This window comes from Thamnophis sirtalis, unplaced genomic scaffold, assembly GCF_051295495.1.
Source record: "Thamnophis sirtalis isolate CommonGarterSnake01/CBP01778 unplaced genomic scaffold, rThaSir2_p1.2 scaffold_7, whole genome shotgun sequence".
In the NCBI taxonomy this organism is placed as follows: domain Eukaryota; kingdom Metazoa; phylum Chordata; class Lepidosauria; order Squamata; family Natricidae; genus Thamnophis; species Thamnophis sirtalis.
Window position 1 is genome coordinate 49637639 of NW_028261387.1, and position 21063 is coordinate 49658701.

Genomic DNA, 21063 nt, shown 5'->3' on the forward strand with positions numbered 1-21063 from the left:
TTTCAGTGTTGTGATTGTATTGAGATACAGATTCAATTCTTATCTGAAATGGAATTCCTATCATTTTCATTATTCTTTTCCTGCCCTCTTCAGCTCACTTCTTCCTTTCTTACACACACATGCACCCTCTCCCACTATCTGTGAGATATATATTACAGGTAATCTTCAGTGGTGGGGCTATTCTGGTTACAGATAATCCACCAAACAGTATTTAGTATTTATCACAACCTCACGCTACAGCCATGCACTTTCAATGCCACAGAAAGTGAAGAGTTTAAATGTCATTGAAAAACATGCAGGAGAACAAATACTGTTTGGACTTCTGTATTAACACCAGCAAAGCAATTAGTAAAACCATTTTATTAGGTTGCAATTACTGTGTTAAAACCAATGATACCTTGCAGATTCCCTGAAGCTGTTGTGAAGTTGCGTACAGCTGCCCCAAGGAGACACGGAGTCCCCTCATTTTGGAAGTGTTCAGTGGCGATGATTGAAGGCTATTGACAAAGTCTTTAGCTGCCTGAAATTTGGGTCGCCTGGTCCAAGAAGTAGCAAAGCAAAGTCAAGTGGAAGCTTTTTCTTTTTATTTATTTCTTTTAAATAATTTTATTGATTTTTTAAAAACAGAAAATTTTAAAAGACAAACAGACAACAAAAAGGTTTTAAAAAGAGGAAAAAATCAAGAAAGAAAAAAGAACGATTTCTGATTTTCTTTGATATATAGATGAATTAAAAAATACATCATACTCTCACTTATGGTTAACCTTTGTCTGCATTATTTCTGTAATCTCTCTCTCTCTCTCTCTCTCTCTCTCACACACACACACACACACATATACACACACACACACACACACACATATATACACATACATACATACATACATACACACACACACACACACACACACATATGCATACATACATTTGTCATAGGCATGCCAGTATGAAAACTCGCTCTTTCCCTTTTGTCAGTCACTGCGGTCTTTTTCAGCGCCAAGAAAGAAGTTTTCCCTACTGCTAAATTCCTTTGCTGATCAAGTGATGTGTCAGCAATATCAAACCTAATGTGGTTACAGACATTTATGACAAAAATGCCCTTTATAACAAAAATAAAAAAGGCCTTCCTTTCTAAATTTGGGGAGCAGAGGCATTGAGGAGGAACAAATGCATAATTACAATTGGATAACTAAGTGGAGAGAGGACCTTGAAAAATAAACAGTGTCCAAAATTGGAGGAAAAACTCTTAATTCATTGAGTTTCCAAGAACTGTAACATTTCTAAGGTGGGGGGGATTGTTTCCCATCTCTCGCTTTTGCCTTGTTGTCTTGGCCAGCTCTTTTGTTTATACGGCCCCCATTCGACCTTTTAAATTGCTGTTAATGTTTTAGCGTAACGAATTAGTCTCTCATCACGAATCAGGGCTCGAAATAAAAAAAAAAATCCTCTGAGGCCAACATCCTGAAATTGGGGTCATTCTCATTTGCAAGGCAGAGAATCTGAGAACCTTAATGCAAGGAAATTTATTCAAAGGCAGAGCCCCAACGTGATTAGGCCCTTTGTAATTATAGCTCGGAGAGATTCCACTCCAGCCTCCTGCCTCCCTCATGGATTAGCAAGTGAGTCGGAAAAATACACAGGATTTAATTAGAGGCAAATTAAAATTGGTAATGAAATAGGGGCAGTAGCAAATGGCAGGGAGCGGCGGGGGTGGGGGGGAGAGAAGGAGCTAGTAGCTCTCAGGGCAACACTGCCTGTGTATGTGCATTTTCTTTATTTTTACATTTAGAAATGTAAAGATGGGAGAATAAGGAGGAGGGACGTGCTGTGAAAAAGCGGGGAGAACTCGGGGTTTCAGAAAGAAGATGACAATAGAAATTCATCGCAATATCTGAGCTTACTTTTTCTCTCCTTCTTTTCCCCCTAATTTAGCCAATAATAAAGAAATATGTAGTGTGGTTTGTGGAAACCCAGTGAATATTGTTGATTGATAAGGAAATAAAAACAACAACAATAATAATAAAAAATCCATTAAAATTAGATTGCAATACATGGTTGTTGTATGGAAGTTTTATTACTAGATCTTTTAGAGTTTAAGAAAGAATGGTTGCCCATTTGATGAAGTCCACCGACTTTCAGGAAAACTGGATTGAAATTGTCATTCAGTAATCCCTTCCTTTTGTATCTGTAAGTAATAGTCTTTTTCAAGTGGCTGTGGGCCACTTGATCTCATTGCAGTAGTGTCTCATGTAACTAGTGATCATATTTTTTTCTCCTGTTACTGACATTCTATTTCATGCTCTCAGATCTCATAACTATTGAATTTCTTCCGGATAGTCCATGAGTATGTCTGTGTTATGACATGTGCTAACTGGGACTGTTAATGTTTAGGAGCAAAGATTTCATACAGATCAAGAGGTATAAATGAGCAATATTGTAGGACAATTGAATAAAGAGAATTCAACAAAAACCCATCTGCTACAATGATTACTATATGTTGTTTTCAGCATATGATAAACTGAAACCAGTTCTTCCTTAGAACTTATTATATAGAGTTGTTAAGAATATAGATATCATTTTGTTGATGACAGCTCTGTAGGAGGCTATGTTTGGTTAACAGAAAAATTGATTGGAAATTTTTATTGGAGAGGAACTGTTAAATGGAAGATCTCCCTCTACTTTGGCAATATTCTGTTTTTCTCTCTACCCTGCTTGTAGAATGCTGTACGCCACAACCTGAGCCTGCATAAGTGCTTTGTGCGTGTGGAAAATGTCAAGGGAGCAGTGTGGACAGTAGATGAACATGAGTACCAAAAGAGAAGGCCACCAAAGATGACCGGGTATGTCTGGTAGCTTGTCGGGTAGCTTCTTTGGGAAGAGGAGTGTTATGGTTCAATCTGAGAACAATTTTGAAAAAGTAAAGGTGACCTTAAGTATAACACTTGGTGAGTAAATAAACACAACACACAAAACACAAGTAGTTTCTGACATTTAGTCCTGAAACTGGCCCATACTCATATGTTATTTTCCAGTGATTTCAGGTGATTTCAGATTTACTCTTCTTAGTTTCTGAACACAGACAAGCCAATGATACCATCTGCTGAGGTATGAGAATAGTTAGGAGTATGTAAAGCCCAGACTACATGCAGGTGGGAAGTTCATGGGAACTCTGGAATAGGAGCATTAGATCTCACACCAATATATATCTGTCATAACTATTACTCATTCATAGCCTTCATGAATGCTTCTAAAAAGTATTAGGTTTGTGATCACCAGTGATATATTATAAACTGTATATACATAAACTAGTAGTATATTTTTGAAATAACCCCAATATAATTCCCACCAAATGACCCAGGAAAAGAGGTGACTGAGAGGCTTGTATGATTATTGCGTCCCTGATGGACTTCATTATGCATTTAGGCTTTTTTAGAACATATTTTAACTTTTGCTTTAATAACTAATGCTTATGTTGACGTCAGCTTTTTAGAGTGAACTGAAGCACAGCACACTATTCAATGATTTTATAATCATTTGGGTGTCTGTTCACTTTAATATTCCATGTGTATATAAATGTGTGTAAATGTAAATATCCCCTATTGACATCAGACCCTTCTCACTAAATGTTTCAGAGATTGCCTTGCCACAGTTTATGACAGTTCCCTTGGGAATGTCATAAAGATACTTTATACAAGAATCAAAGAAGAGGAGTTTAGTCAAATAAAAAACAGTCAAAATGGAAATGAAAAAAAAGTGAATGTATCTGGTACATTCAATTTGCATTGATACCAATGTTATTGCTATAGCCATGCTATTAATCTCTGTAAGTTTACATGATCAAAATAATTATATACTTCCCTTCTTGAATGTATAGAATTGTGCTGCAAACATCAACTCAGCATGTAGTAGCTCTGGTAAAAATACATAAAAGCCTTTCGGCAGAATGAACAGATACAAAGGACAGATACCAGATAACAACTGAAAGGTGCTAATGGTATTCCATAAATATGAAGGAACCACTCGTAGCATTCCAATAACTTCCCGTTATTGTGAAGAAAATGTTGTTAAATAATGATAAACCATTTTTTGTTTTGCCATTAGCTATGTTTAGAGGTATATTTATACAAAAAACTGAGGTAATATAAATAATCTAGATAAGAGAAATATTTTAACTTTATATTAAATCACTTTGAAAATCTCTAATAATTAAAAAATAATAATCCAAATATCTAAGATTCAGAAACAAAGTAACATTTGTCTTTCAATGGTAGCTTTCTGCTTAATTATTATATGATTACTATTTTTATATCACAGCTAACAGCTAAATCTATACCAATTTACACCACTACCATTCACTATATTTCATATGTATGTTTGTATATGGGTGTAATTTTTATTATAGTTTTACATATACGATATAAAAGATAAATGCAAAAACATTTTGCATTTCAACAGTCTTTCAGTTTCCTATATATACTGATCAACAACAGATGGACTCACAGATACTGATCTCCAGTGTCTATCATGGCTTTGATTAATCAAGGGTCAATGGGGTTGTTTTTTTTGCGGGGGTGTGTGTGGAGTAAAATAGAGAAGGTTATTAAACATAGTCACAGTTTTACCACATACAGAATTCCCTAATAATGGTAAGTGTCAGCCAACTTTGACATTTTGGCCAGAATGCCATAATTTTAGTAAGAACTCAATTTTACCACAAACATTCTAATATTATTCTGTGAAAGACTTCACACTTACATACCTGTTATCTGCCTTCTACCACCAAGGTATTGTATATATACAGTAGTATGAAACATCCTTAGGTGATGTTGAGAAACATCAACCATAACACAGGGTGAATAGTTTTTTTTAAAGTAATAGAAATGTCCAGAATTATTCCCATAGTGATAATGTCTATGTTGCAAGGAGTAGGGAGAAGTTACCTTCACCTACTTATCCCTGTCTCTTTCCAAGAATCCTTCCTGAATGGTCTGGAAACGTAAAATAAAACAAGACACACTATAGCAGGACTTAGAATATTTTGAGAGAAAATAGCTGCATTATAAAGCTAGACTAGGAATATCCCAATACTCCTTAAAATGCTGATTTTGTATTATGGGAGTTGTAAATTATGGGAATTGGGAAAGACTAAACAATGAGGGAGATGAACAATGTGTTCTTTCCAAGAGACCTCTGTTATCTTTCTCTTGTTTTTTAATAGGAATGTTAAAAGCTGCATCTTTTGTTTACAGGAGTCCAACTTTAGTGAAAAACATGATTTCTGGCCTTAGTTATGGAGCACTTAATGCCAGCTACCAGGTAAGATTTGTGGAGAAGCACAATTGTTTCCATTACAGCAAGCCATCTTTGTTAGGGAAATATTGGGTTGGTTGTTCCAAGCCATCAGAGTAATCTCCTGCTCTATTGGAATCGTGTACTGCATTGTAGAAAATCTTCAAAACTCTTTCAATGATGATTGAAGTCATTATTCCATTTAGTTTAATATTCCAGTACAGAATATTCAGTGTGGGTATTTTCCCTCAAGATAATCAGAGGAACCAGATTACTATAACTCACACCACTTCACCACCACTGCACTCCAATATCCACCTTCTTGCTGTTTCTGTTACATTGCAATGTTTGCTTATATTTCACAATATTCACAATATTCTGTATTTTTCACACTATAAGCTGCACAAAACCATAAGTTGCACATTAGCTTTAGAGGATGAAAACAAGGGGAGAAAATCTGCCTCTGCTTCCCAGTATCCATCCAGTATTCATCTGGCTCAGGAGTGGGTTGCTGTCGGCCTTACTGCTGGTTCGGCTCCGCGCACGTGCATATTTGCACATAAATAGGTCTGCGCATGTGCACAACGTTAAAAAATGGAAAAATAAATAAATTTGTGCAATGAAAATTATTCTGCGCATGTGCAGAACCAAAAAACAAGATGGCTCCACTGATGGTGCCGGCCGGAGAACCGATTCAGAGGCATGGCAGGCCTGGGTCACTGCCGGTTCCAGCGACCCAGGCTGCCAAACCACTACCGGTTCAGCCGAACCAGGAGGAACCCACCACTTATCTGGCTAGTGTCCTTGCAGCAAACAGCAAGCAGTCAGCTTCAGCACATTATTACAACCTCAGCATGTGGCTTGTTAAGGCTCCACTCCATTGTGCCCACCACTGGTCAACTGAGCTGAACTGCCACCACCAGGGAACACTGGAACGTTTGCTGCTGAGCAGCTAATTGGTGGTTGGATCGGCCTCCTGGAATACTGCTGATTAGCTGTTCTAGGCGGCGGGAATTGCTGCCACCTATCACTACTGCCATCAATCATTGCCGCTGCCTTTGGTGGCGGCAGTGGTGGCAGTGGCAAACGGTGGCAGCGGTGGTGACAACCCCCCTGCCGCAATATTTGCTCTACAAACACACAGACATTTCCACCCACTTTTTTGTGGGGGAAGTGTGTCTTATAGTGCGAAAAATACAGTAAGTACTAACTTTTAACAAGGTGAGAAGAAATAAATGACATCAAATGGCAGAATAGATCACTGGTCTGCTATCTTTCTCTTCTGATGGGGAATAACAGATTGGAATAAAATACAGTATTGGGTCCTAACATAGACTAGCTCTGTAGATGTTTTAGGCATATTTTCTGTTAGGGAAAGAGTGACATAGAACTATTCAATGAATCTCATTAAATTAAGCTTCAGACCAAAAACTTATCAGTACACATACCGGTAGAAAGCTTATATTTCTTACATCAGCTTGAAAAAGACCAACATTTTTGCCTCAATATTTTTAAAGGGATAAAACCATAAAGGAATAAAACCATAGAGGTTAACCAATGGGGCTTTCAAATCAAGGAGAGAAACAACCTGGAATTAAGGAGAAATTTCCTAAAAGTGAGAACAATTAACCAGTGGAACAGCTTGCCTTCAGAAGTTGTGGTGCTTCATCACTGGACATTTTTAAGAAGAGACTGGACAAACACTTGTCTGAAATGATATAGGGTCTGCTTGAGCAGGGACTAAAAGATCTCTAAGATCCCTCCCAGCTCTATTCTATTCTAATTATATTTTAATTATCTACATTGAACTATTTTTTCTTGTAAGCCATCATAATTGATATTACTGAATGAGAAGGTAGAAAATAAACATTCTTAATAAAGTAATACATTTTTATTTGTCTAATCTATTGATCTTTTCTGAAAAATGAAAGTACTGTTAGTATAAGGATTTAACCATTTTCTCAGTAAATAAATATCTGGGATTGTTTTCCAAACATGTCCTATTTGAGAATGAAATTTGTGAAGTATATCAGTTGCTGTTTTTAAGAATTTGTGAAGTATATCAGTTGCTGTTTATGTTTAGGCAGCTCTGGCTGAGAGCAACTTTCCTCTTCTGAATAGTCCCACCATGATCAACACAAGCTCAACTAGTGGCATGCTGCACATAGGCCATGATGATGTGAGCAGCACTGTAGAACAAGTCAACAGCAACGGCAGCAATAGCCCCCGGCTTTCACCACAGCAGTACAAGTAAGCCCAGAAACAAGTTTTAATTTTTATTATCATTATACTTTATTCATTAAACATAAAACTCAGCTAACTGAACATTCAAAAATGCATCACAAATACCATTGACTGGTGCTAATGGTTGATATGGATTGCTGCCAGCATTCTAGGTATCAACCAAGTACCTTCTTAAACAGTGACGTGCGGTGAGGTTTATGGCTGGTGAGAGGCACTGACGTCATCACAATCTTTTTATTAAAATTCCTTTGTAATACAGGGGGTTTTAATAAAAGGATCCACGCCGTTTTGTCCCGTCCTTGCGCATTTTAAAGGGGTGGCGGGCAAGAGCGTATCGCCGAGGACCATATGCGGTGACCACCAGTGGCCAACAACAAAAAAAGAGATTTGGGGGGGGGAGCAAGGAGCTGAGGAGTTCCTTGTTGTGTTTTCCACAAGGAACGACAGTCCCTCCGAGGGGGGGAGGAGGAGAGAGAGAGATGATGATGATGACAATTAAAGTATCAAAAACCTTTTGAGTTTGACAATGTAATACATTATCCAAAATTTTAAATAATCTTATTTTCAGATGCAATTTTTTGACTTGCTTCCAATTTGTGCCTTCTGGCAAACCACAGTTTTCTTGACAAGAGATCTAGCTTGCCATTGCTTTCGTCATAGGTCTGAGAAAGTTAGTTTCTTTCTTTCTTTCTTTCTTTCTTTCTTTCTTTCTTTCTTTCTTTTCCCTTCCTTTCTTTCCCCCTGATTTGTTTCCCTCTCTTTTCTCTATCTCTCATTCTCGCCATCCAGCTCTCTTTCATTTCTCTCTCCCTCTCCCCCTTCTCTCTCTAATTTGTTTCCCTCTCTTTTCCCTCTCTCCCATTCTCTCCTTCCAGCTCTCTTTCATTTCTCTCTATTTCTCTCTCTCTCCCCCCTTTTCTCTTTCATCTCTTTCTTGTGCGTGCAAGCAAAATACCCCAGGATCACAGTGGCGGGGACAGCAACTCCTGCTGCGCTGCGGAGAAGAGCCACGCTGTGCAAGAGACTCCTCAGCACTAGACTCAGGTCAGCGCGAGCCGCGGTCCCCTTCATGTTGGCTCAGGAAGGAGGGAAATGGGACTGCGGCTTGCACTGACCTGAGTCTAGCGCTAAGGAGTCTCCTGCATAGCATGGTTCTTCTCCGCAGCGCAGCAGAAGGAGTTGCTGTCCCCGCCACTGTGATCCTGGGGTATTTTGCTTGCACACGCAAGAAAGAGATGAAAGAGAAAAGGGGAGAGAGAGAGAGAGAGAGAAATAGAGCTGGAAGGAGAGAATGGGAGAGAGGGAAAAGAGAGGGAAACAAATTAGAGAGAGAAGGGGGAGAGGGAGAGAGAAATGAAAGGGAGCTGAAGGGAGAGAATGAGAGAGAGAGAAAAGAGAGGGAAAGAAATCAGCACTAAAAGCCACCCCTGTCCTCCCTCCCTTCCTCTCCACAACCTTCCCCCGAAAGTTTTTTCCCAAATAATACCAGCAGCCATTTCATCTCCACTAAGGTAGATACATACACACATGTGTGTGCGCCACACACACACACACGGACACCAAACAAAAAAAATAAAATAAAATAAAAAATGGCAGAAATGGAGAAAGTGAGACCTCCAGAAAATAAAAGAATCAGGAAGCTGGCTCATCCTGTAAAAAGGGAAATCAATGAAAAGAAGAAGGTACATCTCTGCACTCTCCCTTTATTGTCACTATATCGCAAGCGAGAAGGGAAGAAAAAGGGAAGAGTTGAGTCAAAGGAAGAACGAGCGCCCTCTACTATGAGGCAGGAGAGCTGCGTGCCTCACTTACCTCGGGATTTTTTAGGCTTTTAACCCCTGCTTAACTCTGCTCGAGCGATCATAAAACGCCTAAAAAGTCAGACTAGATGAGGCATGCAGTTCTCCTGCCTCATAGTAGAGGGTGCTTTTTTAAAGGCTTTTTTAAACAGTTAGGCAGTCATTCACAGTGAGGCAGCAACTAGCTAGCCTCACCTCAGCACTCGTCTTTTCCCTTTTACATTTTTTTTCTTTTCATAATGAGAGCGGTGAGGCTCTGCCTCACATGACTGCATGTCACTGTTCTTAATATATACAATGTTCCGAGAAGCACAGTTTTTTGCAGTTCCGCAGGTGTTATTGCAGGAAGCTGTAATTTGTTGATGTATCTTATAAAATTATTGGACATAGTACCAAGTGCCCCGATGACAATGGGTATCACTGTTACATATTTCATCCATAATTGAGTAGGTTCGATGGCCAGGTTGCAGTATTTCATGATTTTTTCCAGTTCTTTTTCTTTGACTCTGGCATCTCCTGGTACCACTGATTATTGTTGTTGTTGTTGTTGTTGTTGTTATTTCATACCGATGAAAATTAATGAAATTTCTTGGAAGTGCTAATGCAATGCTATTTCCAGAAGCAGGATTACTAGATCCAGAAGTCTTTTAATCTCTCTTACAGTTTCGTAGAGAATATTTAGTAGAGAGGTTTAAGATTTTTCAAGAGTTCATGCAAACTGGAAATAGATCTAGAACTTCTATTGTTAATGATTTCCAAAAAATAATAATATTAGTCTTTTACAACAAAAAGAAAAAGTGTTGAGACAGTGTAAACTAAGACATTCATTATCATGTGAGCTTTTATGAATTACAATCCACTTCATCAGTTGCTTATTTTTGTCAATAAGTAGCCATGGCCCTGGACTTTCATACAAGGTTCTTAGTAATACTAAGATAAGCTTTGCAATTCAAAATAGTTATATATTTTTTCATAACAGAGCTGTCCCTCAACCTATAGTGGCAATCTATAGGTTTGTTAGTTATTTATCTTGTATCAGCAACACTATTAAGAGCTCAAGTGAATATTGCCCTATTTATTCTTACTAACAGGTAGACATTTTCACTATGGTCCAGCCATTAAAAGACAGCTTGAAAAATTTGGATTACTTGTAGTGACAAAGAAATTAATTTATAATGTTTAGAAAATATGGAGAAAGGGAATATTTTTCTTAATGTCAAAAATTTAATCATTGGAAAAGACTGCTAGGGGACTGTAGATTAAAATTGCAATGAAGTATTATATAGTTGACTTATATAGTTAGCTGAACTGAATGTTACAAATTTTCTGTTTTGTTGAAAATATATAGAGACCTGGGTATTTAGGATCTGGATGAAAGTCAGAAGAGTATTGCTATCCAGCTAAGCAAATACTTTGTTTAACCTCTGATCCTCTATTGTATAGTTCCATCTGAAACCTCTCTCGCCAATCTCCTGTGGGCTCTTATTGTATTTGTTCTAATTCTACCTGCTTCTCCAAAATTTTGTTCTTCAGCCATCAAGTTCATGTGAAGGAAGAACCAGCTGAGACAGAAGATGACAGCAGACCTGTTTCTCTCATGGCAACTACCAATCAGAATGTGACGATTCCTGATGACAGAGACCTAGAGGAGGAACTGCCAGTGGAAGACTTGTCTTAAGGGTCCTGCATCTTCATATAGGGCCCATCATTTCCCAGAGACAAAGCAATGGCTCCCACCTTCTCAAGGTGACCTTCAGCATTACTTAGTTAAGGCACTTCTACAAAGCAAAAGGCTTTCCATGAGCCTACCCACTGCTGAAGGCACACACTTTTTCCCCCTTTTTACATCCCAATGACTCTTAAAAGACATTCACAGAGGGGATGTGAAAACAAAAACAAAAAACGGAGTTGAGCTTTTTCCTTTTCTTATTTTTTTTTTAAATTTTGTAATTGGTAAACGAGGATGGTAGGTTGTTTCTGTCCGAAGACTTCTTTGCTGCCTCCCCTCTCCATACCCCCATCTCATGGGGATAAAAAAACAAGCTGTCTTGTATTGTCTGCTCTGTGTTTTGTCATTTTCAACCCATATGCCTGGTTTCCACAAATCAAGATTTTGGAAGCATCCAGTACATTAAGGGGCAATATCAAAGCCAAAGGCTTCAGTGAATGTCCCTTATTTTCCCATGGAAATTTTCATTAGTTTGCCAGTAATCCCACTGAGAACTTTGCACTAGGAGGAATCTATTCTCACTTTTTCTTACTTTCACACATGCACTGTCCCCATTTCTCACACACATACATCCTTGCCACTGTAACACCACTTCAGAGTACTGGAATAGCAATGGAAGCAAGACCTCTGCCAAGGTCCTAATGTTGCAATTTATGTTCATTTTCTGACTGGGCAAAAAAATGAAAAACTGACTTTACTTTATTAAATACATTATAGGATAGCAAGGGGTTACTGCCACACATAAAACCACTTGGTTATTCTTTTTTCCATCCTGTGTTTGCGTCTTTCCAAATTCAAGAAGCATTCTTCTATCACCAGTCATGATTGACAGCCAGTCTTCAACTCACAAAGCTTTATTCTGCACAAAATCCAGGAATGAATGTCCATTCCCTGCCATCACATAATTTTAAATAACTTTCAGAAACCTTTACTGTATATGGGCAGCCAGCAGCCAAGATAATGGGGCCCAGCTTGAGACAAAATCAGGGAGAGACTTCTGCAAGATGAATCTTTTGCTTGCTTCTATCAGCTGCCATCCTGTTTTTTCCATTCCAGCAAATACTGAAGCCAGAAAGCATGACTCCTTGATCGTTTATCAATGGGAAGTTTTAACAGATGTAAATACAGCTGATTTGGCAAAGCCACCAACATCTCAAGCATTTGGGATAGGAAAGGGGGGGTTAAGCTGAAATTTATGGCTGTAGAGAACAGACCAAAACTGGGTTGACCAAACAGAATTCAAAGCAATATACCTGTATAAATGTAAAATAAGTAATTCTCCACCTTTGTGACCAACCAGACAAAGCTACAAAGAAGCACAGAGTTTCCTCAAACATTCTCTAGTAGAAATATATTGTATCCCACAACTCTTGTGCTACTCATTAGTTCTTAGCTGTAAGCCAATGTGGGTGGGTGGGGGGAGATGCTTCAAAACTAATAACAAGAATTAAATGTGTCAGATGAATAGTGTTGACCCAGACTTGTCCCCATACTTGATTCTATCAACTCATTGTCTGCTGCCTCATATCAGAATTTTTTTAAAAAAAACTAAAGAGCATTTCGTGTGACAGAAAACATCAGGTTTCCAAAAGCTACTTTGCTATTGCCCCCATGAAAGGACAACCCAAATGCTTCTCCTTGATTACTGAGACTTTGACAGTTGCTGATTGAGAAACTGGTTTGCTTTCTGTGTGATCAGAAATCCAATATCTCAAGGAAGATGGATACTAATGTTTCTAAGGAAGCCTTTCTACAACAGATCAACACATGCTTCCCTTTCCCATCAGGAAATCTCTGAAATATATTTTCAGGCCAAATTGGTATATAGGAGTTTCTCCCATTATTTTGGAGACAAGCTGATCCAGGCAATTTGATGTTTTCTGAAAAGACAGCTGTTTCTATTCTATATTCTGTAGCCCATGAAGAAAATAAATCATCATAGCTATGTTTGAATAGTCACATTGAACATTGATAATTATGTTAAATGACCTCCCCAAACTAAGATAGTCAAGAATACTTTGTCAGCATATTTCTGATTAATTTAGGATTCCTTTCTACTCTTCTGATTTTCATCGTTAAATAATGCTTTTCCATTGCTCCAAATACTATGCCGCTCATGGCAGTTGGTAATATGTAACATAAGTGTTTTTGACTTAGGAGGGGAAGGGAGAAGAGGGCTATTGCATTTTCCTTATATGCAGAATTGCTCCATTTGTCTCAAATACAGTACATTCTTAGTGCCCTTTTCAGCAGCTGGCTAACTGTGGTAACAGACTGTCTTTAAAAAAAAATGCTCTTAACTCACAAGATTATAATAAATCAAGTAGCACTTGAGCCTTTTTACCTACCACAAAAAAGGACATTATTTCTGAATTGCCACAAATTTCTGTTTGTACAAGATTGGTATCAAATTTCTTAGCCCAAATCAAATTCATTCTCTTTTTTTAAAAAAAGATGGAGGATTATTCTGAGGATTATTCTATCCAATAACTCTAAAACACTGGGTAATTTCTATTTACTCAGTTTTACAAATATATCCATTTCCTGGATAGGGCAGGTCATACTAGCATTTAAAAAAAGGAAAGGAATGGTAGCTAGCTGATCTTGGCCAGTCTCCATATTTTTTTCATGGATGGAAGCAAAGGCTTGACTTCAAATCTCAGACTTGGTAAAATTTGAAAATGTTGTATCTAATTTTTGGCATTATCCATCTAACAAGCAAGTTTATATACTTCCTTTCTAAAATTACCCTATTCCAAGATTCTCAATTTACTAAATAATGTGTCAAAATAATCCAAACTGATTTTGAATCTAGGTAAAATCAAGAACACCAGCAATGAAAAAAAAATCCATATCTGAATTTTGACTGCAAGAAATTCCACAATCTTTACTTCAGAAAATTTGTCAGGATTTGATTTCCGGAGCCTACAGTAGAAGGCTCTACCGAACATGCATTTTCTCCTACTTTGTTTCCTACTGTTTCTAACAGGCAAGCAAAATTGTAAAGTTTGTCATTTAGATAAAATTAGCTAATTGCTCTGATTTGAAAGGGGCTGTACAATTAAGGGAACAAAGAGGAACAGCCTCTAAGCTGCAGAAAACTGGAGATGATCGTGTTTATGGGGTGTGAATCAAAGTACAATAGCTTGTTTGAACCTCCTTAGAGAACCATCAACAAGTGGCTTGCTCTTCAAGGATCACAAAGACAGGCAATATAGGATTGCAGGCAGTAAGAATACCTCAACACTTTTATTATCCATCTCCTGGCTCCCCGCTTTACTCCAGAAGCAGCTCGAGAAAACCTATCTATCCTCCTTTTATTAAGAACACACCACACCTCATTTTCTTCCTGGGACCATATTTAAATGTCTCCCTGGTGTCCTCTATAGAATGCTTTGCAATTGGCTTAACCATTTACCAAAGACCTTGCTTAGACAAGAAGCATAAACCAAAACACTTAATATTTTTGTTTTTGTGGTGCTTTATTCTGACTTATCCTAACTTTTGGCATCAGCCAAAAAGGAAAAAAAATCGCAAAGATCCTGCATCCCCTTAGCCCTTTTGTCACTTTCTTTTGATTTTAAGTTATTATTTAAATCAAAGTTTACAGGTGCTGTTTTGTACATTTCTAATGAAGTTGTATCGGGAGCATGGATTGCTGCTTTGTGTTTGAAGTTTCTTGAACCAAGGGTACGCTGTGAAGCCTAGGGTGGTTTGGCATTCCATGGGTCTCTTCTGAACCTACTTCCATCTTGCTGCTGGTGGTTTCTTTTCTTTTTGTCTTTTTATAGGTCAGAACTGTCTTTATTTCATGTTAACTTTTCAGCTGTTTTTTATACACATTGAAATTTCTCTCTTTTGTTGTTAGCATTTTTTCTTCTTAATTTTCAAAGGGTTAATTGCCCTAACCCCTTCCCCTTCTCTTCCCAAAACTGGTATTATCTTTGAAGCACTGTTGGGTAACTTATGTTTTTGAAATACAGCAGATTCCTTGTAACGTCTCAAACTTTGGACTGATGATCTACAAATTGCACTCTGTGAATTAGAAAATTCTAAAGATAAAATAATGTTGCAGGAGTTGCTGAAGTCACATCCTGTAATTGTTTCCCATAAATAAAACCTCCTAGTTTATAGTAAAGTCATGCATCAGGAAAACAAATTATGCATAGTTTATTCCTAAATGTATGCAAGTTTTCTTTTCATTGATTTTTTTAAACTTTGGGTTGCATTAAAAAAAACAGATTCTTGCAGCCTAAAATGATAAATTCTGGAATGTGTAATGTTTAGTCTCTGTGCGTGCACTGAGGTGCTTTTTTGAACTTTGTTTGATATCACAATTTGTAGTGCTCCATTGTGTCAAATTGCTTTGCAAACAGTTTTAGAACTAAATGGCTATACCACGGTGCTGTTGTATTTTGTCCTTGGCTCCCTTTTCTGTCAATCCTAGTATTACAGCTGCATTATTATAAGTTTGATCTTTTCAAAGTTGCCACCATCCTGATTCACTGATCTCGGTTTTTTGTCTTGCCTGGTCCTGGTACAATATCAACCGTTTGTTGGACATCTGCAGCTGGACCTGAGATGCCCAGGATATACGTTTTCTGCCAGTATTAAAGTGATGTTTGTTGGTACTGTATAGTCAAGAGCTAAACTGTAATCATCCTAACATTGAGAAGAGATTCGCTTTAGAAATATAAGTGTCTCTGTTCAAATTAAAACTTTTGCCTTGCTGTTTGGGTTTGTTCATCCTTACCCATTTAAAAAGAGAGGCACAAGAAAAAGAAAGCATGATAGATACACTGATGCTAATAAATGAATTACCCAATGTAAACTGAGAGCTAATTAGTACTCGATTATAGACCTAGGATGCGCTTCAGATTTCAAGGCGAAAAGGTGCTTTGGTACATGTAGGGGAGCTAAAGTAGCATCTTGTTAATATGGCAAAATATTTTGAATTTAAGGCATTCCAAGCAGGCTACCCTACACCCACCCTTACTAGCTTCAAAGCATATTTTTACCTTCAAATCCAAACCATTGCAAAGCCTAACTTGGCTGTTGTTGCAGTGTTGCACAATATGTATTTAGCAGATTCCAAAATTAAAAGTTTTCCAATACTATCTCATTTGGGGTAACAGAATGGAGAAAGGTCATCTGGGGCTACAGAACTGAGCAAAAGTTATTGCCAGGCAGAAAGTTAATCTTTAAGCATTTTCGACCATATACTAGACAGTCATTGGGCAGAGTTTCCCCCCAATGCATAGTCAAGCAATATGCTACTCTCGCTGTTCCAAAGAAACAGTCCAAGAAACAATTGGATAATTCTTTGGTGAATATCTGTAATTTAGGTTGACTTTCTGAACCTGGATGCTGCTCTAGAAGCATCCCTAACCTCTGTTGTTACTATACTGGTAGCCTTCCATAGTTTTTTTTTCTTGAGAATCTTGAAAAAGTTGGGGATGTTTCCCTTTCATCCTATCCATAATTCATTAGGCATTTACTATCTCTCAGGGGAAATGATTTCAGCCCTTCACTGCTGCACAAAGACAAACAATGCAGCCTCTAGAATCCAGTTTTGCCCAAAATGGAGCAGCTCCAGAATGTATTTCGTGGCTAAAAAAATCCTGCCAGTTTCAGCTCTTTCCTGCCTTCATGTGACAGTATTAATATATGGGTGTATCCTCAGAGGATAGCTTTAAACCTAGCTCTCACAGGATCTGTCTGTGCTTAACTATGTCAGATCAGCCTACAAGAGGGAAGGAAGTCATGTGACTAAATTGTCATCTCATAGCAACTTTCTTCCATGTAGAATTTTTTAAAAAATAATAAATGGAAAATTTAGCCACATGATCTGCTACTTGAAGCCTGAAGTGGTACAACTCAAAGACAGGTTTATTCATTGAGAAATAATTGTTTCTTTGAAACAATTGAAGGAAAATGTTTTAGGTCTTGGATGCTGTGACAATATTAAGTTCCTCAAACAAGTGGCCCTTTTCTTCTGTTGCTTTCCCCATCTGCTTTTGAAGTGGATGAGCTTTAAAATATTGGGTGTGCTTTCTTCAAATGTCTGCCTTATGTGATGAAGCTAGGCTTCTGTAACCAACTTGCCAATATGAGAGGTGGATAGATAACTTTTACTGTTAGATTGGCTTAGAATCTAGGCCTGGCCCTTAAGGGAACCAGCACATATCTAAGAATTGGAAAGTAAGAAATGAGGCTTTGGAATCATGGATTTTTATTCAAAATTGTGCCTGTGACTTAAAGCAAAATTATTGTATCACCATAGTTCTTGGGGTTGTTTTTATTTTTTTATTTTTATTTTTTTGCTGATTCTGGCATTCCCAACAAAGATTACTTAGAACTGTAATTTCATTTATTCAATGTTGTCAAACTGTCCCAATAGGGGGAGGGGGGATTGCAAAACATTTTTTTACAAGTCAACAATGAAATAAATTGAGAAGCAGATCCTAAATCTATTAAATTTCAATTAAAATCTGTCTGCTGATTACACTTGCAATTAATGAGGACTTGCATTATATTTACCGGTATTTCTCTTGAGAGCTTTGAGAAGCCTACAGGACTTTAAATGTATTTTTCTAATCCTGATATATCTCTTTAAAGTATACTGAAGAAAGAATGTAATTCAGTATCACTGAATAAATATGCTATTCCCTAAGATCTTCAGTTTGGGGTGATTTTGTCCCCCAACAACTTGGAAATTGGAAGTTTCTCCCAAATTGAACTGCTAAAGCTTTAGTTCCCAACATCTGACATCGCTGATGCTGTTTTATTTAAGTGTACCACATTTGGCCCCCTTTTTTCCTAATTATGACTTTGAGCATTTGTGTCCTGAATTTGATTGCATATCACCTATATCACCATTAAATAGAGTGAGCAAATCACAAGCAAATGATGACCAGTTGGTTCTGCCCTGGTTCTTTGGTTAGTATTTGTTCTGTTATAATAGCATAAATTCAGATAAACATAAAAAATAATAAATGGCACCTAAGGAATCCAGGGCAAGGGTGGGTGAGAAAGAATGTTTGTATTAAAAGCCTATTTAAATTTTAGCAATAAAATCTGTCCTCCTGGCTTCCTTCCTAGCAAAATCAAGCAGTTAAAGAGAAGGATATGCCTATTTGAGTAAGCACATTGAGTAGGTACTAAAGCCATTATTTCATCTGCAAGAGTCTCTTTTAACATTTACAAACTCATTGGTCCTTCACTTAGATTATATTTCTCCTATAAGGGTTTATTGGATTATTTCTAATTCTATTTTTTGGTCTGTGTATGTGTGTGTGTGATCAGCAAATTCACCTCACTTTTTCACTTGAATGATGTATATGCAAATATACATGAACCCAGTAAGAAATAAACAGTGGCATATATGTAACTGCTTCTACTTTATCAAATATGCCCATGTATTATTATTCCATATTCCAATACTATTCTTCCATTCATCCTATGGAAGAATAATATTTAAAATTTTGTGCTGGAGGCCTCAAACGTTTGGGATTTTATTTTCCTCATCCCTAATTCCTGATTGCTGAAGCAACCCACTGGTGTGAGCCTTGAGGAGCACCCTTTCTTTGGCTACTGCTACCAGTGGCATTCTTCCCAGACTCTTGACTACATTAGGTACATCTATTTTTGCACATTTATGTCCACCAAATTATTTCATTCAAAACTGCATATAGTACTTATTTGGGGGAATTTCTTTTTTGTCTTTAAAAAAATATTTTATTTTTTGTTGTTACCTCAAAATTGCTTTTAAAGGGGTAGTGTAGGAAAGACCAAACACAATTTGTGGCAGGATAGTATATGTATATATTGATATATATGCTGGTTGAAAACCTACTAAAATTAGACTATTGTCTGTTTAACTATCCTGTGATGAGACTAATGCAGGGAATACTTAGGAAGGGTTTTTTTTTCCTTGTTCTGGAATTTAGGAAGCCATTCTTGTATTTCTCTTTGACTTGACTTGGATGCTGTTCCAGTTCCTTATGTTGTTTTTAGCTTGTTTTCTCTCTTAAACTAGTCAGTAGAAATAGTGGGAGGAGATAGATGGTTGCTGAAAAGAAACTGGGATAATGATATAATTTCCTTTCCCTCAGTGGTTCCTGAAGTTAGAAAAATAGGAACAGAATTTAAAAAAACCATTGTATTAAACCAAAGGTGTGCGTATTTCAGTTTTGTATGTTTACATAATTTTAATAGAGTTATTTTTCAGGGTGAACGACAGAAATCCTACTCTGAAAAAAAAACCTAGGATTTTGCCCTGTATTATCCATACTCTGAATTGCTGGTTGCCCTGATCCACATAAATGTGGAAATACTCCATAATTTGCAGGGGGACATTTTGTTTGTTTTTCCAGATTTAGATATATTCCAAAGTGCTGAAGGTTTGTCATTTTGGAGTCCTCTTGTTGTTTTTTAATAACCATGTTGTTCTACTATAGAAATAAGATTTGAAGACCCATTTCTCCACCCTTCATTTTGACGGGATGCTCTATGAAACAATGTTTCTCTGGGCCCTCCCAAAGAGTTGAGGCTCTGCTTCACTTGGCATTCTTGTCTTCCAAATCTCTCAACTGAATCTCAGGTGGCAGGAAAACACCCAAGAACCAATGATTGGTGACTCTCGAATTGTATCAGCGTAAGTTCAGCATGAGCCAGCGGGTCTCTGATCTCACTGAATGAAAATGGGAGGTTAACATGCAATGATCTGATATTCTCATTTGTAATATTTTATGTTGGCCCCAAGGGGCTTCTTCTAATTAAATCTTCTCTGTTGCGAATAGGTATCTTCTCCCTCATGCTAGTCCCCAATGTGTGGTGGGAAGGTGGGGGACACTGACATGTCAGCACCCTGCTGTCATTTCCTTTTCCTGCCACTCAGGAAGATATAAGGAAAGAGGCGAGACATGCAGTGACCTTTAATATTGTGGGTTTTTTCTTCCTCACATTTGTTGGTTTGATGTGATCATCCTTTTAGCAGGTGGCAAGTCAGTGTGAAGTGAAAGATTACTGGGAAGGATGTCTGTAATCCTTTGATCCATCCTCCTCTTACTGCTTCACACTGCCATATTTCCATGCTGTATAAAGGAAATAGCATTGCTGTGTATTTGTATTCTGGACTTCTGTGTGTCTGCTCTGGCAGACGGTAAACCCTTGTACAGTAGATCTAGCTGCATGTAATCTGTATGGACAATGGCATTATAAAATGCAATAAAATTAAATTACCTATGAGGTGGCTGTGACTTCTTAAGAATATAATTCCTCCAGTTTCTCTATACCATTGTTCCTTCTGCATACAGTTCTCATGCTTCTTTCATGTGGTCTTACCTTAGAAAAATGGCTTCACTCAATATTTTAATACTCTGTGTATGTTAGCAGCAGACACATTTTTCCACATATAGTATTTTCGTGTTGCTTTGTTCTATAAATTGAGTTCTTATTAACTGCTTTGTGGGAGCAATTTAACTTTGTTTCCCCTTCTCCCTCCCACCCAATATGTAAAAAAGAGACCAATGATATTGAGGGTGATACAGTCATGAAATCACAGATGGAACTATTAAATGACTCACTGCTTTTTAAATGAGTTATATTTTCTGGCAACATCTTGATTCATTTAAGCTAACATTGGTCCAGTTATTAAATTCTTACTCCTTTTATACTCAAATCCTACTCATCAGCAACCCAAAGGAACATCTGTCTCCTGTAAAGAACATCTTCCCCCTTTTTAACATGTCCAAGACATCCAATACCAGTCTGGTTATCCTTAATGTAGTAATATTTTAAAATAATCTCAGAGAACCCATGATCTGTACAGCTCCAAGCATAACTTCCAGGTGCAGAACACTTATATAGTAATGCCTTTCTAATAATTGATTATGTTATACACTAACTGCCAGGAATCTACAGGACATCAGAACATCTACACCCAGGAATCTGGAGTAGATCAGAACATCTTGGGGTAATTTTTAATTTACTTTGAGTGGC

At 37.5% G+C, this 21063-nt stretch overlaps 1 protein-coding gene across 6 annotated transcripts in view; it reads left to right on the forward strand.

Moving 5' to 3' along the window:
• Positions 1–20310, forward strand: part of FOXP4 (forkhead box P4) — a 175442-nt gene extending 155132 nt beyond the window's left edge. For 5 of the 6 annotated variants that reach the window (XM_014064162.2, XM_014064163.2, XM_087719962.1 and 2 more), the window contains 4 exons: positions 2719–2840; positions 5250–5316; positions 7373–7539; positions 10866–11385. In XM_014064162.2, the coding sequence (XP_013919637.1) occupies positions 2719–2840; positions 5250–5316; positions 7373–7539; positions 10866–11010 (501 nt within the window). In that variant the 3' untranslated portion in view covers positions 11011–11385. Of the gene's footprint in view, positions 1–2718; positions 2841–5249; positions 5317–7372; positions 7540–10865 lie in introns of all 6 variants that reach the window. The other variant, XM_014064164.2, reaches the window with a different exon arrangement.
• Positions 20311–21063: the final 753 nt, after the last annotated feature.